The 20,589-nt window shown below is 44.0% G+C and overlaps 1 protein-coding gene across 2 annotated transcripts in view; it reads left to right on the plus strand.

Moving 5' to 3' along the window:
• RAD54L2 (RAD54 like 2) overlaps positions 1–20,589 on the plus strand; it is an 87,556-nt gene that overhangs the window by 53,407 nt on the left and 13,560 nt on the right. For both annotated transcript variants that reach the window (XM_079933319.1, XM_079933318.1), the window contains 12 exons: positions 9,426–9,627; positions 10,580–10,719; positions 11,188–11,304; positions 11,628–11,854; positions 12,648–12,830; positions 12,967–13,100; positions 14,697–14,893; positions 15,960–16,302; positions 16,987–17,164; positions 18,356–18,598; positions 18,821–18,939; positions 20,241–20,359. In XM_079933319.1, coding sequence (XP_079789445.1) covers positions 9,426–9,627; positions 10,580–10,719; positions 11,188–11,304; positions 11,628–11,854; positions 12,648–12,830; positions 12,967–13,100; positions 14,697–14,893; positions 15,960–16,302; positions 16,987–17,164; positions 18,356–18,598; positions 18,821–18,939; positions 20,241–20,359 — 2,202 coding nt within the window. The remainder of the gene's footprint in view (positions 1–9,425; positions 9,628–10,579; positions 10,720–11,187; positions 11,305–11,627; positions 11,855–12,647; positions 12,831–12,966; positions 13,101–14,696; positions 14,894–15,959; positions 16,303–16,986; positions 17,165–18,355; positions 18,599–18,820; positions 18,940–20,240; positions 20,360–20,589) is intronic.

Below are 20,589 nucleotides of genomic sequence, written 5' to 3' on the forward strand. Positions count from 1 at the left end.
ATATCACATTTTGCTTGTCCTTTCCTCTGTCTGTGGGTACTTGGGCTGCTGTGAACGTGAATGTATAAATAGTTCTTTGAGATCCTACTTTCAGTTCTTTTGAGTGTATATCTAGGAGTGGAATGGCTAGATCATATGGTAATTCTATGTTTAATTTTTTGAGGAATTGCCATACTGTTTTCCACAGCAGCTGTACCATTTTACATTCCCACCAACAGTGCATAAGGTTTCTAATTTCTCCACATCCTTGCTAACACTTGTGTTTTTAATAGTAGCTATCCTAATGGGTGTGAGATGGTATGTTATTGTAGTTTTGATTTACAGTTCACTAATGATTAGTGATGCCGAACATCTTGTCATGTGCTTTTTGGCCATTCGTATATCTTCTTTGGGGAAATGACTGTTCATATCCTTTGCCCATTTTTTAATCAGTTTTTTCTTTTGTTATTGAGTTTTAAGAGGTCTCTTTGTGTTCTGGGTATTAATCTCTTAATAAATATATAATTTGCAAATTCTATGTGTTGCCATTTCACTCTGTTCACAGTGTCTTTTTTTTTTTAATTTATTTAATTTTGGCTGCATTGGGTCTTCATGCTGCACAGGCTTTCTCTAGTTGCGGCGAGTGGGGGCTACTCTTTGTTGCGTGGCGCAGGCTTCTCATTGTAGTGGCTTCTTTTGTTGCAGAGCATGGGCTCTAGGCGCACGGGCTTCAGTAGATGTGGCCTGCAGGCTCTAGAGTGCAGGCTCAGTAGTTGTGGCACATGGGCTTAATTGCTCCATGGCATGTGGGATCTTCCTGGACCAGGGCTTGAACCTGGCAGGCAGATTCTTAACTACTGCACCACCAGGGAAGCCCTGTTCGTAGTGTCTTTTGATGTGCAAAGTTTTAAAGTTTTCATGAAGTCCAGTTTGTTTGTTTGTTTGTTTGTTTCTCTTTTATTGCCTATGCCTTTGGTGTCATATCTAAGAAATCATTGCCAAATCCAATGTCATGAAGTTTTCCCCCTATGTTTTTCTTCTAAGAGTTTCGTAGTTTTAGGCTTTACAGTTAGGTCTTTGATCCATTTTAGTTAATTTTTGTATATGGTAAGGGTCCAGTTTCATTTTTCTGCATGTGGATATCCAGCTTCCTGGTACCATTTGGCAAAGTAACTGCCCTTTTCCTATAGAATGGTATTGGCAATTTTGTTGAAAATCATTTTGGCCATATATGTGAGAGTTTATTTCTGGGCTCTATTCTATTGCATTGATCTATATATCTCTATTTATGCCAGTATCACACTGTTTTGATTACTGTAGCTTTGTTGCAAGTTTTGAAATCAGGAATTGTGAGTCCTCCACCTTTGTTCGTTTTCAGGATTGTTTCTGCCTGTTTTTGTAAATAAAGTTTTACTGGAACAGAGCTGCACTCATTCACTCATTTGTTTACGTATGGTTGCTTTTGAGCTACAACAGCACAGTTAAGTAGTTGCAACAGAGACCTTATGGCCCACAAAATCTAAAGTATTTACTCTCTGACTCTTTATAGAAAAAGCTTGCCAATCCCTGAACATTAATACTCTTTGCTCATTTCCCCAGCTGTAGTGGATTATACCACAGATATGTAAATCAAAAGGAAAAATAATTCGTACAAGGGTGCTTATGCCAGTATAGATGTGAATGAAAAATAAAGTACAGCCCAAATGCCCAGCTGCAGGGGAATGACAAAATATTCTGTGGTATGCTGTTAGCTTGCATTAAAATGACATGTGGACTATATCAAAGAAATATTTATATATAAAACAAGTGATTAAAAGTAGAACACAAGGGCTTCCCTGGTGGCGCAGTGGTTGAGAGTCCGCCTGCCAATGCAGGGAACACGGGTTCGTGCCCCGGTCCGGGAAGATCCCACATGCCGCGGAGCAGCTAGACCCGTGAGCCATGGCCGCTGAGCCTGTGCTTCCGGAGCGTGTGCTCCACAACGGGAGAGGCCACAACAGGGAAAAAAAAAAAAAAGTAGAACACAAAATGATGTGTACCGCAAAAAAAAAAAAAAAAAAAAGTAGAACACAAAATGATGTGTATTTGTTGATTACCAGTATAAAATAAATGTATATTACCAAATGTGGAAAAGTTGAGACCTAAATAGTTTAGAGGTTAGTGCCTGTTACCTTTTATTTTCCATTAAAACTTTAAAGTTAAAAAAACTGTAAATTTTTTATTCTGGAAAATCTCAAACATAATAAAAAAATAGACATAGTTTTGTTGTTTTGTTTTGGTTTTTTTTTGCGTTATGCAGGCCTCTCACTGTTTGTGGCCTGTCCCGTTGCAGAGCACAGGCTCTTTATCATACCTAATTTTTTAAAATCAATAATTCCTTATATCATAAAATATCCAGATAATCCCTGATTATCTTTAAAAAATATTTTTACTGTTAATTTATTAAAATCCCTACAAGGTCTACATTTAGTTGATTTGTCTTTTAAATCTCTTTAGCATATAAACTTTTTAAGTACAGCTAAGATATAACCTACCTCTTTTTTGTTTTCTTTTTCTCCTTGCAACTTATTTATAGAAGAAAAGGATTCACTTGTTCTGCAGTTGCACACATTTCTAGACTTTGCTGATTGTACCCCTATGGTCTTGTTTATCAAGTTTAACATAGTCCTTTGTTCCCTGTATTTTTGCAAACTGGGAATGAGATATCAAGGTGTGTTCAGGTTCAGGTTCAGTGTTTATTTTATTTTATTTTATTTTTTTATTTTTTGCTGTACACGGGCCTCTCACTGCTGTGGCCTCTCCCGTTGCGGAGCACAGGCTCCGGACGCGCAGGCTCAGCGGCCATGGCTCACGGGCCTAGCCGTTCCACAGCATGTGGAATCCTCCTGGACCGGGGCACAAACCCATGTCCCCTGCATCGGCAGGCGGACTCTCAACCACTGCGCCACCAGGGAAGCCCAGGTTGAGTGTTTTGACACACATACATCATAGGTTGTCGTGCACATATTCTACCACATCACATCGGGAGGTACATGGTAAGACTTGGAATCCACTGATCTTTGTTTATATAGATGAGATTGAGGAGGAAGAAGAAATGGAATAGCTGGAGAAAGGGCCCTGGAAGTGTTTGTACCTTATACCCCTAATGAATGAAATGTAGGTTTTTTTTTTCAAAGCTACTCATTTGACTATCATATTTGTTGTGATGGTGTTCATAACTTGTTCCTGAGAAGCTTATGTAAGTGTTCATTGGTGTTTATATAACTCTGGTGATCACTGCTCACAGCTGGCTTGCATGAGGGAGAAAGTTCAGAGGTATCTGCCACCAGGTCTGATTCTATGATCCTGAACTTGGGTGGTAGTAGTCACTGACTTTTAAACCATGAAGACACTAATTTTCCTTTGTCAAAGCACATGTCTCTACCTCCTTGTTGAATCTTTAATCTTTTTTCCTCAGTGACTTTTGGTGGATTATACTCTAGAATTTTGGGGTGGGCTATTTTTTGAAAGTTAAATTAATTATTTCGGTTAGGTTGTAAATTCACATGGTTCAATATTCAGAAGGTACAAAAGAGCACAGTGAAAAGTTATATTTTGACTTAGGGAAATAGCAGTTGTATTATTAAGAATAGTTTAAGATGTAGTGTATATTATAATGTTATGTAGAAACCAGAAACTTCACCGTAGCATTATGAAGCAGTAATGAAGCACTTGTAAAACACTGACTTACATGACAACAAATTTTAAATATTAGCACATCCATAAACTAAAGCCCCTTTAACAAGCAAATAGTAGTTGTTGAACACAGAAGCTAAGGATTCAAAGAATGCTAGGTGGTAAGGAGCTGATTTAGACCTGTATCCTGTATATAAAGGAAAGGGGAAACCTGTGTCTGAACTCAGTGTGCATGAGAATTGTATATACTGTTTGATCATTTAAAAATTACTACTGTGCTTGGCTACATTCAACCCATGCCAGACAGAAATTCACAGCCAAGCCTCACAAGTTGGAATGTCTGATAGTGAATTTGTGACATTCAAAGACTATCAGGTTTTGTTCTTCCTCCTCCCAGGAACAGCCCACTCTGCAAGGTAGAAACCAGAAGAAATAAATACAATAGTTGGCAACAAGTTCCCACTGCCCAACAGATCAAGTTCAAACCCTTTAGACCGACATTCAAGGCCTGCCGTCTATACTCTGACTCTGTTCTGCCTACTCTGTAGCCTTGCCTCCAGGTGTTCCTCCAAGTGGTTACTCAATAAATTTGCTTGTGAAATAGAAACAAAACAAAAGGCCTTAAGGCCAGGAGACCATCAAAGGTCATTATCTAACCAGGTCAAGGGACCCAGCAAAACACCAAGTTGAAGTGTGCCAACACAGCCCTGAGCCTGCTGTCTAGCCATCTATTTCTTTGGGAGGAAAAATTTGATGGCCTCCCAATTAGGAGGGAAGAATTCAGGGCTGTGAGTTAGGAGGAAGGTGACAATAGTACTATATGACAATGCTATGGAAGTATTAGCTCTTTGGAGGAGTGGGAGGCCTGAAGGAATGATAGTCTTTAAGGAAGACCAAGAGTTGCTGAGCTTTCCTCCTATAGGGCTTCAGATGGAAATGAGAGAGGACTGTTTAAGGAGGGTAGTGAATTTGGGAAGACAACTAGCCAGACTTGCAGTTCTACTTTGGAGCTTCTCTTTTAGTTCTCATGTTTGACTGGACACAGGAGCGATGGCACCTTGTCTCCTCAGCAGGTGGAACACGTCCATGAGCCAAGGCCACTTAACCACCCTGGACTCTGCTGTCTTTAGGAGGCCTTTTTATAAAATGCCTGCTGTGGACCTAGTGGTAATGGAGAGGGGATTGTTTTAACCTCTTGCTCCTGTTAATGATATTGCAGTGTCCCGTCATGAACATTCTTTGGTGCCTCCCTTGACCATTTCCCCTTTGCTGTTCAAAAAGCAAAGGTTATCTACCTGAAATCTTTAGTGGTCTCTCCGTGTAAGAGTCAAGGAAGATGCTTCCAGTGCTGCTTCAGGGGAGTGAATCAACCCGGGCATTCACATGTGAGTGTGTGTGTGTGCATGCACACAGGTCCACACCCACCATCTCCCTCCACCCAGTTTTTACAATGGCCACATTAGCTTCCCCTCCCTACCCAAACACCAGGCAATGGGATATAGAATGCTAGGAATAAAAGGCCTTGGAATTAGTCTTCCCTGGAACAGGGATTGACTTCTGTGCCAGCATCCAAGAAACTTGGCCTGTATCTCTGGTCTGTACCTAAGTTATCCTTGGACAAGGGGCTCCTGGGAAGAGACAGGGAAGTGGTTGTTGGGTTGGAAGGCCACTCGTGCTGCTATTTTGCTTAGTTCATTTTAGCCAATATTGAACTGCATGTACTTTCCTAACCATTCCACCTTGTTTAGAGTATTCCTTTTGCTTATGCTCCTCTACCTGTCTAGAATGTTCTTTTTTTCCTTCCTTTTCTAGCTGGTGCCTACCCATTCTGTTAGATTAAACCCAAGTCTCACCTTTCCCGAGGAAGCGCCCCCATAACCAGTGATAGGCAAGACTAGATTGTGTCCTTTCCCCAAGTGTTATTGCTGTTAGGCATTCCACTGTATACGTATACACATGTTTCCCCACGTGGACCATTCCATTGTGCCTTGGCACAGGGCCTGATACATAGCAGATGCTCAAATGTATGTTAGGCTAAACTAAAAGCAGGGGATGGGAGAGGGAACAGTGTCTGGTTTGCGGCAGTCTCAAGTGGAAAGGTTTAGAATGTGGAGGGGTGTGTGCGTGTAAGAAACACTCATTTTGTAACAACAAAATGCTGTTTTCATATGTCATTTCTGCTTCTCCCTTTGCTTTCTTATTTCTGATCTTTGGTTAGGATATATAACTGAAGTTTGAGTTCTCCATACAAATAAATACTGCTACCTGGCATGGCTGACCAAGCTCCAGAGCTTTGTGCGCTGCCAGACTGTTGAATGTGGTTGTGGGAGTATGGAGTTTGGCAGACCAGGGTTTAAAGAATAATATTTTCCATGAGAGAGCTATTTACATCCTCATTTACACACGTAGGAGCTATGGCTCAGAGAAGTTGAACCCATGAACATAGAGCTAGTAAGTGACAAAGCCAGGATTTAACACCAGGATTGCCTGACTACAAAGCTTATTCTCATAACTGTCTGCTCCTGTTTTCCTGCTTATTTCCTGTATACCCATAGGCAAATCTTTTTAACTTTTTAGGGCTTCAGTTTATCATATTTATTTATTTTTATTTATTTATTTATTTTTGGCTGCTTTGGGTCTTCGTTGCTGTGCACAGGCTTTCTTTAGTTGCAGCGAACGAGGCTACTCTTCGTTGTGGTACGTGGGCTTCTCATTGCGGTGGCTTCTCTTGTTGTGGAGCACAGCCTCTAGGCGCACGGGCTTCAGTAGTTGTGGCACGCGGGCTTCAGTAGTTGTGGTGCATGGGCTTAGTTGTTCCACGGCATGTGGGATCTTCCCGGACCAGGGCTCGAACCCGTGTCACCTGTATTGGCAGGCAGATTCTTAACCACTGAGCCATCAGGGAAGTCCCAGTTTATCATATTTAGAATGAAGGGAGCAAAACTTACCTTGTAGAGTTATTGTAGGAAAGAAAGAAGAAAAGAAACCAAACCCATTCTTTGTACCTGGAATAGTGGTAGTCATAGTAAAAGCAGCAGCTGTTTTATACAATGTTTACTGTGTGCCAGGCATTGTCTTAGCGCTTTAGCTAGGCTATCTCATGTAATCATCACTACAACCCTCTGAGACTGAGGAATAACACTACAGTTGTTATTCCCTTTTTATAATTGAGGAACAGAAAGGTTATAATAAGGGGTAGAGTTGGTGTTCACACCCCAGCAGTCTGGCTTCAGTGTCTATACTGAACCCCTGTGCTCTGTTATCTCTTGCGAAACATTAGTTTCCAGCTCCATGTTGTTCTAGAATCTGACATTAATATGAAATAGACCATAGGGAACCCAGAATGGTAATAGGGCCAGGAGGGGCTACACCAAGCCATGGAAGGTGAGCAGTAACAGAATGTCTGGGACACTCATGATTCTCTGACTCAGCCACTGACTGGTGAGACGGCCCTTTGGTATTTTTTGGTGGTTGAGTGCATAGGATGATGACCCATGGTAAGTCTTTTTTTCAGCTTGGGGACATCAGCTTACTGGTTCACTCATTGAGGTCTGTGGCAGCCCTGGCCTCCCTTTACCAAAGTCTACAGGGTTGCATGTTTCTTCTTGAGTCCATACTGACATGTGTTTTTTGTTTTGTTTTGGTTTTTGCGGCACGCGGGCCTCTCACTGTTGTGGCCTCTCCCGTTGCGGAGCACAGCCTCCGGACGCGCAGGCTCAGCGGCCATGGCTCACGGGCCCAGCTGCTCTGCGGCATGTGGGATCCTCCTGGACCGGGGCACGAACCCGTGTCCCCTGCATCGGCAGGCGGACTCTCAACCACTGCGCCACCAGGGAAGCCCTGACATGTTTTTTTAAATGTTGAATATATAAATGAGGGAGAAGGGACAAATCTCCCTTACAGAAAAATTGCAGATAATAAATGTAGATGGAAAGAGGGAAATAGAAAACCACCATTAGAACACCACAGTAATAATTGCTCTAGGTAAGATCCACTGATGAATGTTATAATTAGTGGATGAAACTTTTAAGGATATTTGTGTTCTGAAAGCCTCAAATAACGCCCCCCCAAGCTTTTTTGTATGTGGTTTTAATATATGTCCAGAAATTCTTTGATGCCCCTCCCTCCAGGAAATGGAGCTTAATTCTCTTCCCCCCGAATGTGGGCCAGGCTTAGTGATTGGCCTCTTAAGAATAAAATATGGAAAGGGAAACATAGTAATTTTACAGTGGAGAAATCTGGCAGACACCACTTCAAGGTTAATGTCACCAGTAATAAGTCATGTTGATATCATGTACCCTGATAAGATGTGATGAGAAGAGCACTTCACCTCTGTGGTATTCTTTCCTAAAAGTCATAACCCCAATCTAATCATCAGACAAACCCAAATTGGGGGACAGTCTACAAAACACCTGACCAGTACTCTTCAAAAAAGTATCAAGGTTGGGAGTTCCCTGGTGGTCCAGTGGTTTGGACTTGGCGCTGTCACTGCCGGAGCCTGGGTTCAAACTTAGGGAACTAAGATTGCACAAGTCCCTTGGTAGGGACAAAAAAAAAAAAAAATCAACGTCATGAAAGACAAGAATAGGCTGAGAAACTGCTGCAGTTTAGGGAAGACTAAAAAGACATGAAAGCTAAACACAATATAGTATCCTAGATAGTATCCTATAACAGAAAAAGACACTAGTGGAAAACTGGTAAATCCAAAATAACAAACAAAAATAATACCAACAAAAAACAAAACTTCCTGAGTCCTTCCTGCCTGAGAGCCAAGTGGCATGGACTAGAGCACCTCAGTTTCAGCATTTCTGTTCTTATTCTGAATTCCTCTTACCTTTGGGAAAGACCTTTTGGTTGTGTAGTGCTTGTATCTGGGAGGCTGTGGCAGACTTGGGGACAGGTCTTTGTGATTGTCAAAGCCTGCCCATCCAGTGAACAGAATGCAGCTCAGCAAATGAGGAGAGGGATGTGCACATAGACCCCAGTTCTTGCAATAATACCATTAGACATTCTGTTCATCTTTTAAATTCTCACTTACATTTTACCTCCCATATAATTCCTTGTGTGATCATACCATGAAATAGTACCTTTCATAGCCCAATTATTCTTGGTTTAGCTAATTACCTTTGGCTGAAAAATGGTACCTTAAACTTTGAAGGTCTTTAGGTCAGTTTCCCTGCCCCTCTTGTATTTAGCACACCTTGCCTTATTATGTCTAGAAAACAAACTCCTTAAAGGGAAGGAATTTAGAAATATTCCTTGAAGCATCTAGGACAGTGCTTGCCATGTTGTAATCCCTCATTAAATGGTTGGTAAATTGAATGAATCCTTTAATACACTGAAGGGAGGAGTGGTCTCCCTGTTGGCAGATGAGACTTGCTTAGAGTCATACAAATGAGTGTGAGCTGTATTGGGAACTCAGTTGTCCCTTTCTGAGTAGTCTGAGACCATGACACTTCCTCACTCTGATCATAGTGCTAAATTATATCAAGAGTGATGGCTATCATTTGTTGTGAGCCTACTCTGGGGGCCAGGCCTGGTTCTAAGCATGCACACTATTTAGTCCTCACAACAGGTCTGCAGTGTGGACATTACTATACTCATTTTATAGATAAGTCCATTGAGGTTCAGAGAGATGTAACTTGCTTTATTGGATCACCAGCTAATAAGTTGCTGAGTTGAGATTTGAACCCTGGTGTGTCTGGCATCAAAACCCACTCTTCCTCCAGTAAAGGTTGGTCCCTGGCACCTCTTTCCCTTTGTCTCTTCAGACCCATCCCTGGAAGACATGTGTGGCACTGAGTGTGCCCAGCTGGGGGAAGATGGGCAGCGGCCACCGCGGTGCACTTCAACTACCTCATCTCAGTCTGAGCCTTCAGAGCAGCTTAGGCGCCACCAAGGCAAGAGCCTTGCCTCCGAGGACCCCAAAAAGAAGAGAGCTCAGAAGCCCTCCCACATGAGGAGAAACATACGGTGAGCTATGCTCTGGGTAAGAGGGGAAGAGAGGGAATAGAAGTATTACCTTCATTTGAAGGCTGTCAGTAGCAAAAGGACTGGTTTGAGCAGGAGAGTCCGATTTCCCAAGGAGAAAAGTGTAAGTTGTGTGCCCCAATTAATAGTGAAGATGCAGCTCAGGACCACTGGGTCTGGGCTGTCAGAGGATACAGGGCTGAAGTGGATGGCACTCGAGCACCCCTGGAGAGTGTCCCACTCTTTGGAGGCCCGGGAAGCAGCCATAGCATGCTCTGGTTGGACTCTGGTTTCTTCCTTTATTTTTTCCTTATGTCTCAAAATAAGAGGAGATAAAAGAAGTTGAGTTCTTATTTTCTTAGAACTCAACATCAGTTGGAAGACAACTGTCTGGTCCAAAGCAGGGCTTCTTCCTTGAGCTAAGAGATCAGCAGATGTGAACTTCCTTAACTATCCAAATCCCCAATAGTCCTTTCTTCTACCAATGACAATTTTGCTGTTGAAAGGAGATAAATATTTTTTTCCTCCTACCCTCATTTTTTTTTTAAACATAATGATGACTTGAAAATTTACTTTAAGTTTGGGAAATAAGGATGTAGAATCATCCATAATCCTACTTTCCCATATAACACCTCTGTTTTTTATACTGCTTTCCAGCTTTATGAATTACATATTACTCTATTTCACTCTTGATCTGTTATGTGCAGAGATGATTCAGCAGGGGCACCTGTCAGGAAGTTAAATAATATGAAAAACATATTAGCCCAGAACCACCTGAGCCTTGAAGTCCCATTTATTTTTTTACCTTGCCCATTTCATGGGTGTAGTGGGTCTGATATGGCTTCTCCCACCTCAGCTCTCTGAGCCCAGCAATGATGGTTTCCCTCTTTATCTTGACATTACATTGCCCAAATCTCAAGTGAACCCAAGTACTCTCTCTTATTTAAATGTTTAGCAAGCTGCTCCGGGAGGATCAGTTGGAGCCAGTTACCAAAGCAGCACAACAGGAAGAATTGGAAAGAAGAAAACGCCTGGAACAGCAGAGGAAGGATTACGCAGCCCCCATTCCCACCGTTCCCCTGGAGTTCCTTCCCGGTAAGCAGTGGAGGTGGCAGGAAAGACCCCGCGCTGCAGGGAGAAGAGACCCTCAGTGCACACTGTGGTCAAGGACAGAGCTGGAATAAGATGATGGCCTCTCAGGAATCCTTTCAATCCATTCAGTTCTTAGAAGCACATGATCAGAAGGATCTCATTTGAAAAGTAAGATGGATAAAAATGTACCTCCTCAAATTGATGTTATTTAGATTTTCATCCATAACTTTGGATGTTAACATGCCAAGGGATTAGGACATTTTCTAGTGGTCAGGTGAATACTAGGAAGTAAGAGCCAGTAGAGAAAAGGGAATTTGGGAAGAAGACTGGGGTTTTTCAGATGCCCTCTACTTGTCTTCTCAGGGGATAGTTCCCCAGAGAGCAACAAAGGAGGAGGATGGCAAATCATTTGGGAAAATATGTTTGAGCTAAATGTGGTTTTGACATTCCCTTCCATCTTTTTTTCCCCAGAGGAAATTGTCTTAAGAGCAAGTGATGGACCCCAACTGCCTCCTCGGGTCTTGACCCAGGAAGTGATTTGTTTGGACAGTAGCAGTGGCAGTGAGGATGAAAAAAGCAGTCGAGATGGTAAGATTGAGCCAGAGGTGCCCCTCCTTCCTCCTGACCCAGTGTTTGCCCTGAGAGATTGGCTGTACCTTTGAATAGAAGATTGTTCAGTCCTTCCTCATTCAGTCTGGGGTCTGACTGTGACAAATTTCCCTGAGTCTCCTTGGTAAATATAAGTTTTCCCCTTGTCTTAACATGAAGCTAAAAGAGAGAAATAATAGAAACAAAAATTTTTACAAGTGATAACAAGTTCTAACTTTGTTTCCATGCTCTCCTGTTTTAACAACGAGCAGTAAATTATCTCTGCTTCCTGAGTTTTTGTTTTGTTTTGTTGGCTGCCTCAGAGGTGATTGAATTGAGCTCTGGAGAGGAGGACACTCTGCACATTGTGGACAGCAGTGAGTCTGTCAGTGAGGAGGATGAGGAAGAGGAGAAAGGAGGCACCCATGTGAATGACGTCTTAAACCAGCGCGATGCTCTGGGGCGGGTCCTTGTCAACTTGAACCACCCTCCGGAGGAGGAGAATGTCTTCCTGGCCCCGCAGTTGGCACGGGCAGTGAAACCGCATCAGGTACAGCAAATCTGGACTCTTCTCTTGGTCTCCTTTCAGCTTCCTTGCTGTGGACGTCACCCGCATCACAGCCTGTGAAGTACTTGTTTGGTACCATGAGCAGCTATTGGAAAGGCCTGATTCTTCCTCCTAGCAGTTGATGCTTCAGGATTCCTGATGAATGGGAAGGGACAAGCCTGAGAGATGCCCTATCATGTAGAAGGTGCTAATCTTTTGGCTGAATAATCTTGAGCCTCCTTCTGTGAGATCTGAAAGACTGATTGAGATACTCTCTGGAGAGCAGTGCTTTGATTAGGGAGTTGTGGCTCTGGAAGAGATGTGAGAACTCAGAAGTCTGAGGGACTTTCTGATAGGAAGGATCAGAGTAGTTTGTGTTGACCCAGAACCTGGAACCAGGACCAGTGAGTGAAAGCTCTGTGAAGGCAGAGGTTGACTCAACGTAAGAACTCTTAACAGTAAGAATAGCTCCTCGTGAAATGGGCTGCCTTGAGGTGAGCAGCCAAGGTCAGCCAGACCAAGCCTAAGTGAAGGACCCAGTCAGGAATTTGGTACTCAAGATTCTTGCCTCAGATGGGCCACTATACCAGGGGAATGCTTTTCTGTGTTTTCTCCAAGAAGAACGTCACCAGCCAATAAACTAGTCAGGGTTCAGGGAAACTTCTGCAGCCATCCACACCAGCTCTCTGGTATAATGTCTGCTCATTTACTTAATTCTGACTACTTCCAAAGTAAGTAAACTAGACCCCTGGTCTTTGCCAGCCAAAGATATTTGTTTGTGTTTGTTCCCTGTCAGATTGGTGGGATCCGGTTCCTGTATGATAACCTGGTTGAGTCCTTGGAGCGATTTAAGACCAGTAGTGGCTTTGGCTGTATCCTGGCCCACAGCATGGGACTGGGGAAAACTTTGCAAGTGATCTCCTTCATCGATGTCCTCTTCCGCCACACGCCAGCCAAAACCGTCCTTGCCATTGTGCCGGTAAGTGGGAAGGCACCACTTGGTCACCCCTCTGCAGAGCTCTGGAGTAATGCCTTACTGGGCACTAAAAAGCCTTATTAGCTCAGCTCTGAGCTTGTTCCCTAAAACTCTCTTTTTGGACTTGACTTTCTGATAGGTTAATACTCTTCAGAACTGGCTGGCAGAGTTCAACATGTGGCTGCCAGCTCCTGAAGCCCTTCCAGCTGACAACAAGCCTGAAGAAGTCCAGCCTCGGTTCTTTAAAGTTCACATCTTGAATGATGAGCACAAGTAGGTGGCCTGCCCTCTCCTCTCTGCCCCTTTCCTTTTATTTTTTTTATTATTATCTTAAAATTTTTATTTATTTTATTTATTTACTTTTGGCTGGCTTGGGTCTTCGTTGCTGTGCGCAGGCCTTCTCTAGTTGCGGTGAGCAAGGGCTACTCTTTGTTGCAGTGTGCGGGCTTCTCGTTGCGGTGGCTTCTCTTGTTGCAGAGTGCGGGCTTCAGTAGTTGCGGCACATGGGCTCAGTAGTTGTGGCTCACGGGCTCTAGAGCACAGGCTCAGTAGTTGTGGTGCACGGGCTTAATTGCTCCATGGCATGTGGGACCTTCCCGGATCAGGGCTTGAATCTGTGTCCCCTGCATTGGCAGGCAGATTCTTAACCACTGCGCCACCAGGGAAGGTCCCCCCCTTTCCTTTTAGACTTCTTCCCAGGATCTGGATGTCAAGGCAGTCTATCTGGGTATGTGCCTGTCCTCCCAGATTCCTTTTGGTTTCTTGATGTATCCCCCTCTCTCTTCTTGCTACTCATTTTTTCTCTGCCTAGTTTTTCAGTAAAGTCAGAGTCATGTAGCCTGGAAAATTTCTTGTATTCTGCTTGAAGATGTTTTTATATCCTGAAAAATCTGTGTACATGGTCACGTTTTCCCACGTGTATAGTAATAAAATTCAACATGATAAAATGAAACTTTCCATCTCCTAACTTTTCACCTCTTACATTTATCTTTTGTTAGAAACCTAATCACCAGTCTCTTCTTTTAAGCACCAATCTATATTTGACCTTTAACAGTACAACTTCCAGGCTTTGAAAGGTGCAAACCTTTTTTTGTTTCAGATTTAAAGAAAATTATTTATATTTCCATTCCGTAAATTCAACCTGGTTTCCAAAAATCTAAAGCTATTTCTTGATCCAAGCCAGCAATCCATGCTACCCTTTCCCCTCGTTGATATGGATAATTGAGAAGGTAGACTTTCTTTTCTGCAGAGACCACCTTTTGTGATGTTTGGTCACACACATCAAAATGAGGAGACTATGAGTGGCCCCACTGGTGGCTGATCACCTGCTCTTTCCTAGATTTCAGGACTGTCAGTCCACACAGCAGTCAATGAAATACAGCCAGGGCTCAATTGTTTAGGAGTAGAGGGACTGTGCTGAGTGGCATCCGGTCTCTGCTGTTCTTTTTCCTTTACTGTGCGTCCTTGGCTCTTTATTCACGAGGACCTGGGCAGGTGAAAGGCAGAATGTTGCCCTTGCTTTTACTACTTAGTATTCATTGTGGGAATAACTTGAAATTCTCCCTCAAATGTAGAATTGTAGTCATGAATGTACATCCAGGGAGGTTGTCACTTTTGCTTGTCTTGTGCCATTGAATTTCTGTTTTTTGTTATTTAACCATCATCAGTGAACCAGTCCATCCTTAGTGCAATTAGTGTCTCTAGAATGGTGGGAAAGTCCTTGGGCAGCTGGCCAGCCCTGTGATGCTGCCACATGAAGTCTTTGGCAATAAGGACTTCTGAATGTACATGAACACAGCTTTGACTGTGAGGAATTTTTCCTGGGGAGCAGGGGAAGCAATAATACTTTCTTTCTGTTCACTCTTGCAGGACAATGGCAGCTCGTGCTAAAGTGATGGCTGATTGGGTGTCAGAGGGTGGGGTGCTGCTGATGGGGTACGAAATGTACAGACTCCTCACCCTGAAGAAATCCTTTGCCACAGGTAGACCGAAGAAAACCAAGAAACGTTCTCACCCGGTCATCATTGATCTGGATGAGGAAGATCGACAGCAGGAGTTTCGAAGAGGTGGGCAGCCTCTCTGGGAATACTCTAAAGGGTGATCCAGGGGAAAAGAAATAGTGTCTGCTATAGCACCTAGTCAAATGGGAAGCATTATTGATGTGAGTTGTATTGACATGAACCAGAAATCCTGGTCCCCGAGGTAGGTGGGATGACCTGCACTGGCTCTCAGAAGGTATTGCTTTCTCTGCAGGCAATGGAATTCTGGGTAGGCCAGGCCACAGGCTGGCATGGGGGAGACTCCCCTGTGTCTTTCATAGAATAGTTAGAAGAGTAACTGCTCCCTTCACCACTTCCCAGAGATGTTGTGAGATAGCATTAAGAAAATATAAAGTATTTAAATCGCTAATATACAGAGTAGTACTAATGTTGTTTGTGGATTTATAAAAGAAGAATTTATCCCAATTTTCTTGTTTTTTGGTGAAAGCCATTTTTCTCATAGTTCTAGTTCTGTTCCCTCTTCTATGGGGCCTTGGTCTATTTGGGGAAGAAAATATTTTTTAAGGTTCAGAGGCTGTTTCATTTTATAGATCTCTTCATCTATGAGATTCTGTTTTTTGGGTTTGCTTCTGTGGCTGAATTTGCCATTTAGCGTTGACTGGCGAGTAACTCCAGGAAGACCTTGTCCTTTAGTTAGTTCCCACCAGCCAGCTCTCAGATGGCACCAAGACAATGGTGAGAGCCAGTGGAAGTGTCTGGATTATTCCCATCAAAATCATCCAGACTCATTTTTAATCCTAGGCTGGTACTCTGTAAAGTCATGCTGTCTGCTACCTAGTTGGTATAAGCCCTAGGAATGCAAGTCAGTTTTACTCTTAGCCTAAAGGGAAAAAAATTAAAGGAAAGAGGGAAAAGGGATATTTACTGCAAGAGTCAATAGGCCAGGTTAATGTGTCACACCAAATGCACAGGAGCTTGAATGGCTGGCTCCCTTTCACCAATGGGGGCTGACTCTTGCTTTCCTGCTTCCTTCATTTCTTCTGTCTCCTCCAGGGTGCACCCCTACTTCTCATATTGTTGACTAAGAGCAGACCCTCTCACCCTCTTACTCCGGATCCTCTTCCCTCCCTAGAGTTTGAGAAGGCCTTATGCCGCCCTGGCCCTGATGTGGTAATCTGTGACGAGGGACACCGCATCAAAAACTGCCAGGCCAGCACCTCACAGGCCCTGAAGAACATTCGCTCTCGCCGCCGGGTGGTGCTGACTGGATACCCCCTGCAGAACAACCTCATCGAGTACTGGTGCATGGTGGACTTTGTGCGCCCAGACTTCCTTGGCACCCGGCAGGAGTTCAGCAACATGTTTGAGCGCCCCATCCTGAATGGACAGTGTATTGACAGCACGCCTCAGGATGTCCGCCTCATGCGGTACCGGAGCCATGTCCTGCACAGCCTCCTAGAGGGCTTTGTGCAGAGGTGAGCCATCCTCAGGGCTCTGTTTTCTAAATCCTTGGAGAGCCCTGGTGGAATAGACATGACAAGGCTTTCCTGAAGGGGAAAGGTGGTAACAGTGGGAGGGCCCCTTTCTAGTAGGGCAATAGTACAACTTTCCTTTTACTGAATAGCTTTTCCTGAATAGCTAGCAGACGGTGGATATCCAATATTTCAGTCTCTGAGTCTGGTCCAGAAGTGCTTTTCTCAGAAGTTAATCTTTGAGGTTACTAGGGATATCTGCCTTACTTGCTGAGAGAAGCAGGAGACAGCTACCATTCTAATGACTTGAGTGAAAGAATAAAGTGGTGGTTCTCAGGGGTATGGCTTCACCAGTTTCAGCATCTTAGAAGATGTAGGTTAGGCCAGTCTGAAGCATCTCCTTGTTTTTCCTTGTTAAGATGGCATGTGTGGAGAAAGCTTAGAGAAGCAGCCCTAGATTAGGGTAAGAACCTGGAGTTCCCAGGTCACTCTGCCTCTTTGCTTTAGTTTTTATACTCAAAATAAGTTTCTTGATGGTTGCTGAGCCAATCCACATTATGGTAAGGCTGTTGTGAATGTTGAGATCCTAAAGAAGGCAGTGTGGCAGAAATGCAGGGTTCTGTTTTTATCCTGCACTGACCCCTCCTGGGCACACTGCCTTGTCAATTCTGATCTGTACCTTTGTAGGAGAGGCCACACTGTGCTGAAGATTCATCTCCCTGCCAAGGAAGAAAATGTGATCCTGGTGCGACTCTCTAAGATCCAGCGAGATTTGTATACACAGTTCATGGACCGCTTCCGGGACTGTGGTAGCAGCGGCTGGCTGGGGCTGAACCCTCTCAAGGCTTTCTGTGTCTGCTGCAAGGTGTGTTGAGGCCTCAGGGAATACTAAGACACAGACTAAGGATGCTCACGGTCCCAAGGGAGTTGTTCCTGCTGGGAGTCCTTGATAAAGGAAGAAGTTCACTGAATTGAGGGCTCCAAGGCAAGACAGTTCCCGGGAGTGCCACTCATAGACTATAATGTAAATGGTGCCCCTTGCAAATGTGCAACTTGTTATACCAAACTTGAGAAGTCACTTCCTTTCTCACTGATTTTTTTCACCTGAGAAATGGAGTGATGGTGGAACATCGTGGGACAAAATTTTTGACTGCTAGCGTAATCAGGATTCAAGAAATACATAGCATAGACACATTATTAGGGATACCTTCCATTTGATTCTGTATTTAATCAGATCAAGATCTCTTTCATTCTGATAATGCTTAAGATGGTTTGGGGACAGCAAGGCCTAGGTGTCTTTAGCACTGAGCCTCGTGAACAGGTTGATGGACCCTGACTTGTCTTTGACCTGGCCAGATGCTCTCTGTTGCCTCACAAAGGATCTGTTTCTTTGACAGCTCTCAACCAACCTGTTGGATATTATTTCCAATTGAGCACTGCTTTAATAAGTCAGCTGAAGGTGTGTGTCTGGGGACAGATGGGTTTCAAAATATTTCTTTTGTACCCACAGTCCTAGACCAGGGCAAGCAAGCTAAAGCAGACATGGTCTTGAGGATGCTGCGGTGCATACATACCCTTCCCACGCCCCCCCTCTCTTTCCCCTGGAATTCTCAACTCCTGCCACGAATAGTCCCTGAAATGACTTACGGTTGATCATCTGTAAGTTAGATACATTTGTCCATAGGGAGAGATTGGTCTTGTTTCATAGTTTCATACAGTAGTTGGCTGTAGCCACATGGTGAAACAGGAATGTTCTTGTTGTTGCTTAAATAAGAATGCAAGACTTGTGACACAGCCTTTTTGGTTGTGTACCAATCATACTGGCATGCCTCCTGGTGTGAATTCTCCCATTCATGTATCATAGCAATCAGAGTTGGTTACTGAAAATGAATGTGCAGGCTCTTTGACCATGAGGGGGTTGGGGAGACATTAATTTTTGGTGTGACTATGTGCTGTGGGAGGTGTGTGTTTGAATAACTGCATGTTTCCAGACTCCCTGGGACACCCTTAGATTGTTCTCTGCCCTATGCTTCCTCCCCTTTAACTTGAACCTCAGATCTGGAATCACCCCGACGTGCTGTACGAAGCCCTTCAGAAGGAGAACCTGGCCAATGAGCAAGACTTAGACGTGGAAGAGCTTGGTTCATCAGCGACTAGTGCCCGCTGCCCTTCACAGGGAACAAAAGGCAAGAGTGAGGACAGCGCCTCAATGGGAGAGGCGACCAATAGCAAGTTCCTACAAGGGGTCGGCTTTAACCCTTTCCAGGAGCGAGGCAACAACATTGTCACATATGAATGGGTGAGTCAAGCAGATACTTTTGTGGCCATAAACCACTGCTGAGAAGGGATTGTGCAAAGCTTTCGTGGGGAGAGGGTGGGTCTTGCGCAGTGCACTGTACTGCTAAGGTCTGCAGGGAACTATTAAGGTTGTCCGTGAGCTGCTGCCTTTGAGGGAGAGAATTGTATTTCTAGTAATCTGGCCATGGACCTGCTCCAAGCTGCCTCATTTCCTCTCCTATAGGCCAAGGACCTTTTGACTAATTACCAGACTGGTGTCTTAGAGAACTCTCCCAAGATGGTACTGCTTTTCCACCTGATTGAGGAAAGTGTGAAGCTTGGAGACAAGATCCTTGTGTTCAGGTAGGAAGAGAAAGTGCCGAGTGTGTGTCTTTGGTAAAGAGTGATACAACCCCTGCAGAGTGAGATCATCCGGGGTTGCACCAGCCCCCTTTTATCTCCATGCCTCTGCAACCAGTGCTTCTTGTGAGGACCTTCTTGCATTTCTTCTCTTTCTTAGAGTTTCTTTTTTTATCCAATGCGATTTCTCTGCAAAGAACAATTTGAAACCTTAGGCTAACATTGGAGATCACAGTCTAATCCTTCAAATTGTGACGCAGGCCAAATATGACCTGTGGCCTGTTTTTGTACAGCCTGAGAGCTAGTTTTTACATTTGAAAAGAGTTTTTTTTGTTTTTGTTTTTTTAAAGAAGCATATGCAGGGAATTCCTTGGTGGTCCAGTGGTTAGGACTCTTGCGATCCCACTGCGGGGCACACGGGTTCGATCCCTAGTCAGGGAACTAAGATCCTGTAAGCCACAGGGTGCGGCCAAAAAAAATAAAATTAAAAATTAAAATTAAAAAAAGAGAAGCATATGCAGCAGAGACTGTGTGTGGTCTGCAAAGCCGAAAAATATTTACTCTCTGGTCCTGTACAGAAAACGTTTGCTGACCCCTGGTCTAAACTGCGTCTGTGCCTCCCCAGCCTTTTTTTTTTTTTTTCTAAGCTTTGTATATAAGGCCAAGTAAATGATGTTTTTTGTTCCAAGTCACATTCTCAGTCTTGCCAGAGCTTTGAGTCCCATCAAGGCCTCACTCCTCAGGGAAACAGACGTAAAGTAGATTGCTTCTCCTTTGTTCCGACTAGATTATGCTCCAGTGAGAGCTAAGTGGCAGGAGCCTGGCTTGGGAGTCTCAGACTGAGGGTTCCCATGTGTAAAATACTTTGAGAGAAAAGCGGTGATTGTAACTTAGGGAGAGCCTAGTGTTACACTGCTTTTATGGACTGGCTCTCTGGATAACTTGGAAGCAACTTAAATGATCTATCTCCTTAGTAAGATCCATAATATTGCCTGTGGCCTATAATTAGATCTAAGGCATATTCATGCAGTGTTGGTTTTTAATGCTGATGCTATTTGTTACTCTGCACTGAGCTAAATCTCAGAATTTTTCAATCGAGGAAATAATAGGATAGAGAATTTTTTAGTAGGGTGGTGGTAATAATTGTGTGGATGACTCTACTCCCTTATGAGCTAGGGTGGTTCTTTGTGGGGAGTAGGATGTGGGAGCTCCCACTGTCAGAGGGGAGCCCGCTGGCTGGGCCTATTGGGGAACAAGATTCCCTTAGGTCCAGGAGCCTTCTGAACCAAATGTGTCCCTTTCAGCCAGAGCCTTTCCACCTTGGCTTTAATCGAGGAGTTCCTAGGCAAACGAGAAGCTCCCTGTCTACCTGGTGCTGAGGGGCAAGGAGTACAGAAGTGGGTTCGAAACGTCAGCTACTTCCGTGAGTTCATTGCTGCTTTCTTCCTGGAGCCTTGGCAAGGACTGCCTAAGAGTTTCCTTCCCCTCTCTCTCTTCCTTTCTTCTCCTACTCCATTCACCATCACATGAACAAGAATATCTGTGATTGACTAAGGAGCAGAGAGACACTGAGAGCGAGCTGCTTTGTGTGAGGCACTGTCCTGGGCTGGGGAGCTTAAGCCAGATAGGGGGAGCGCAGAGATGTAGAAGACA

This window comes from Stenella coeruleoalba, assembly GCF_951394435.1.
Source record: "Stenella coeruleoalba genome assembly, chromosome: 10".
Lineage (NCBI taxonomy): Eukaryota > Metazoa > Chordata > Mammalia > Artiodactyla > Delphinidae > Stenella > Stenella coeruleoalba.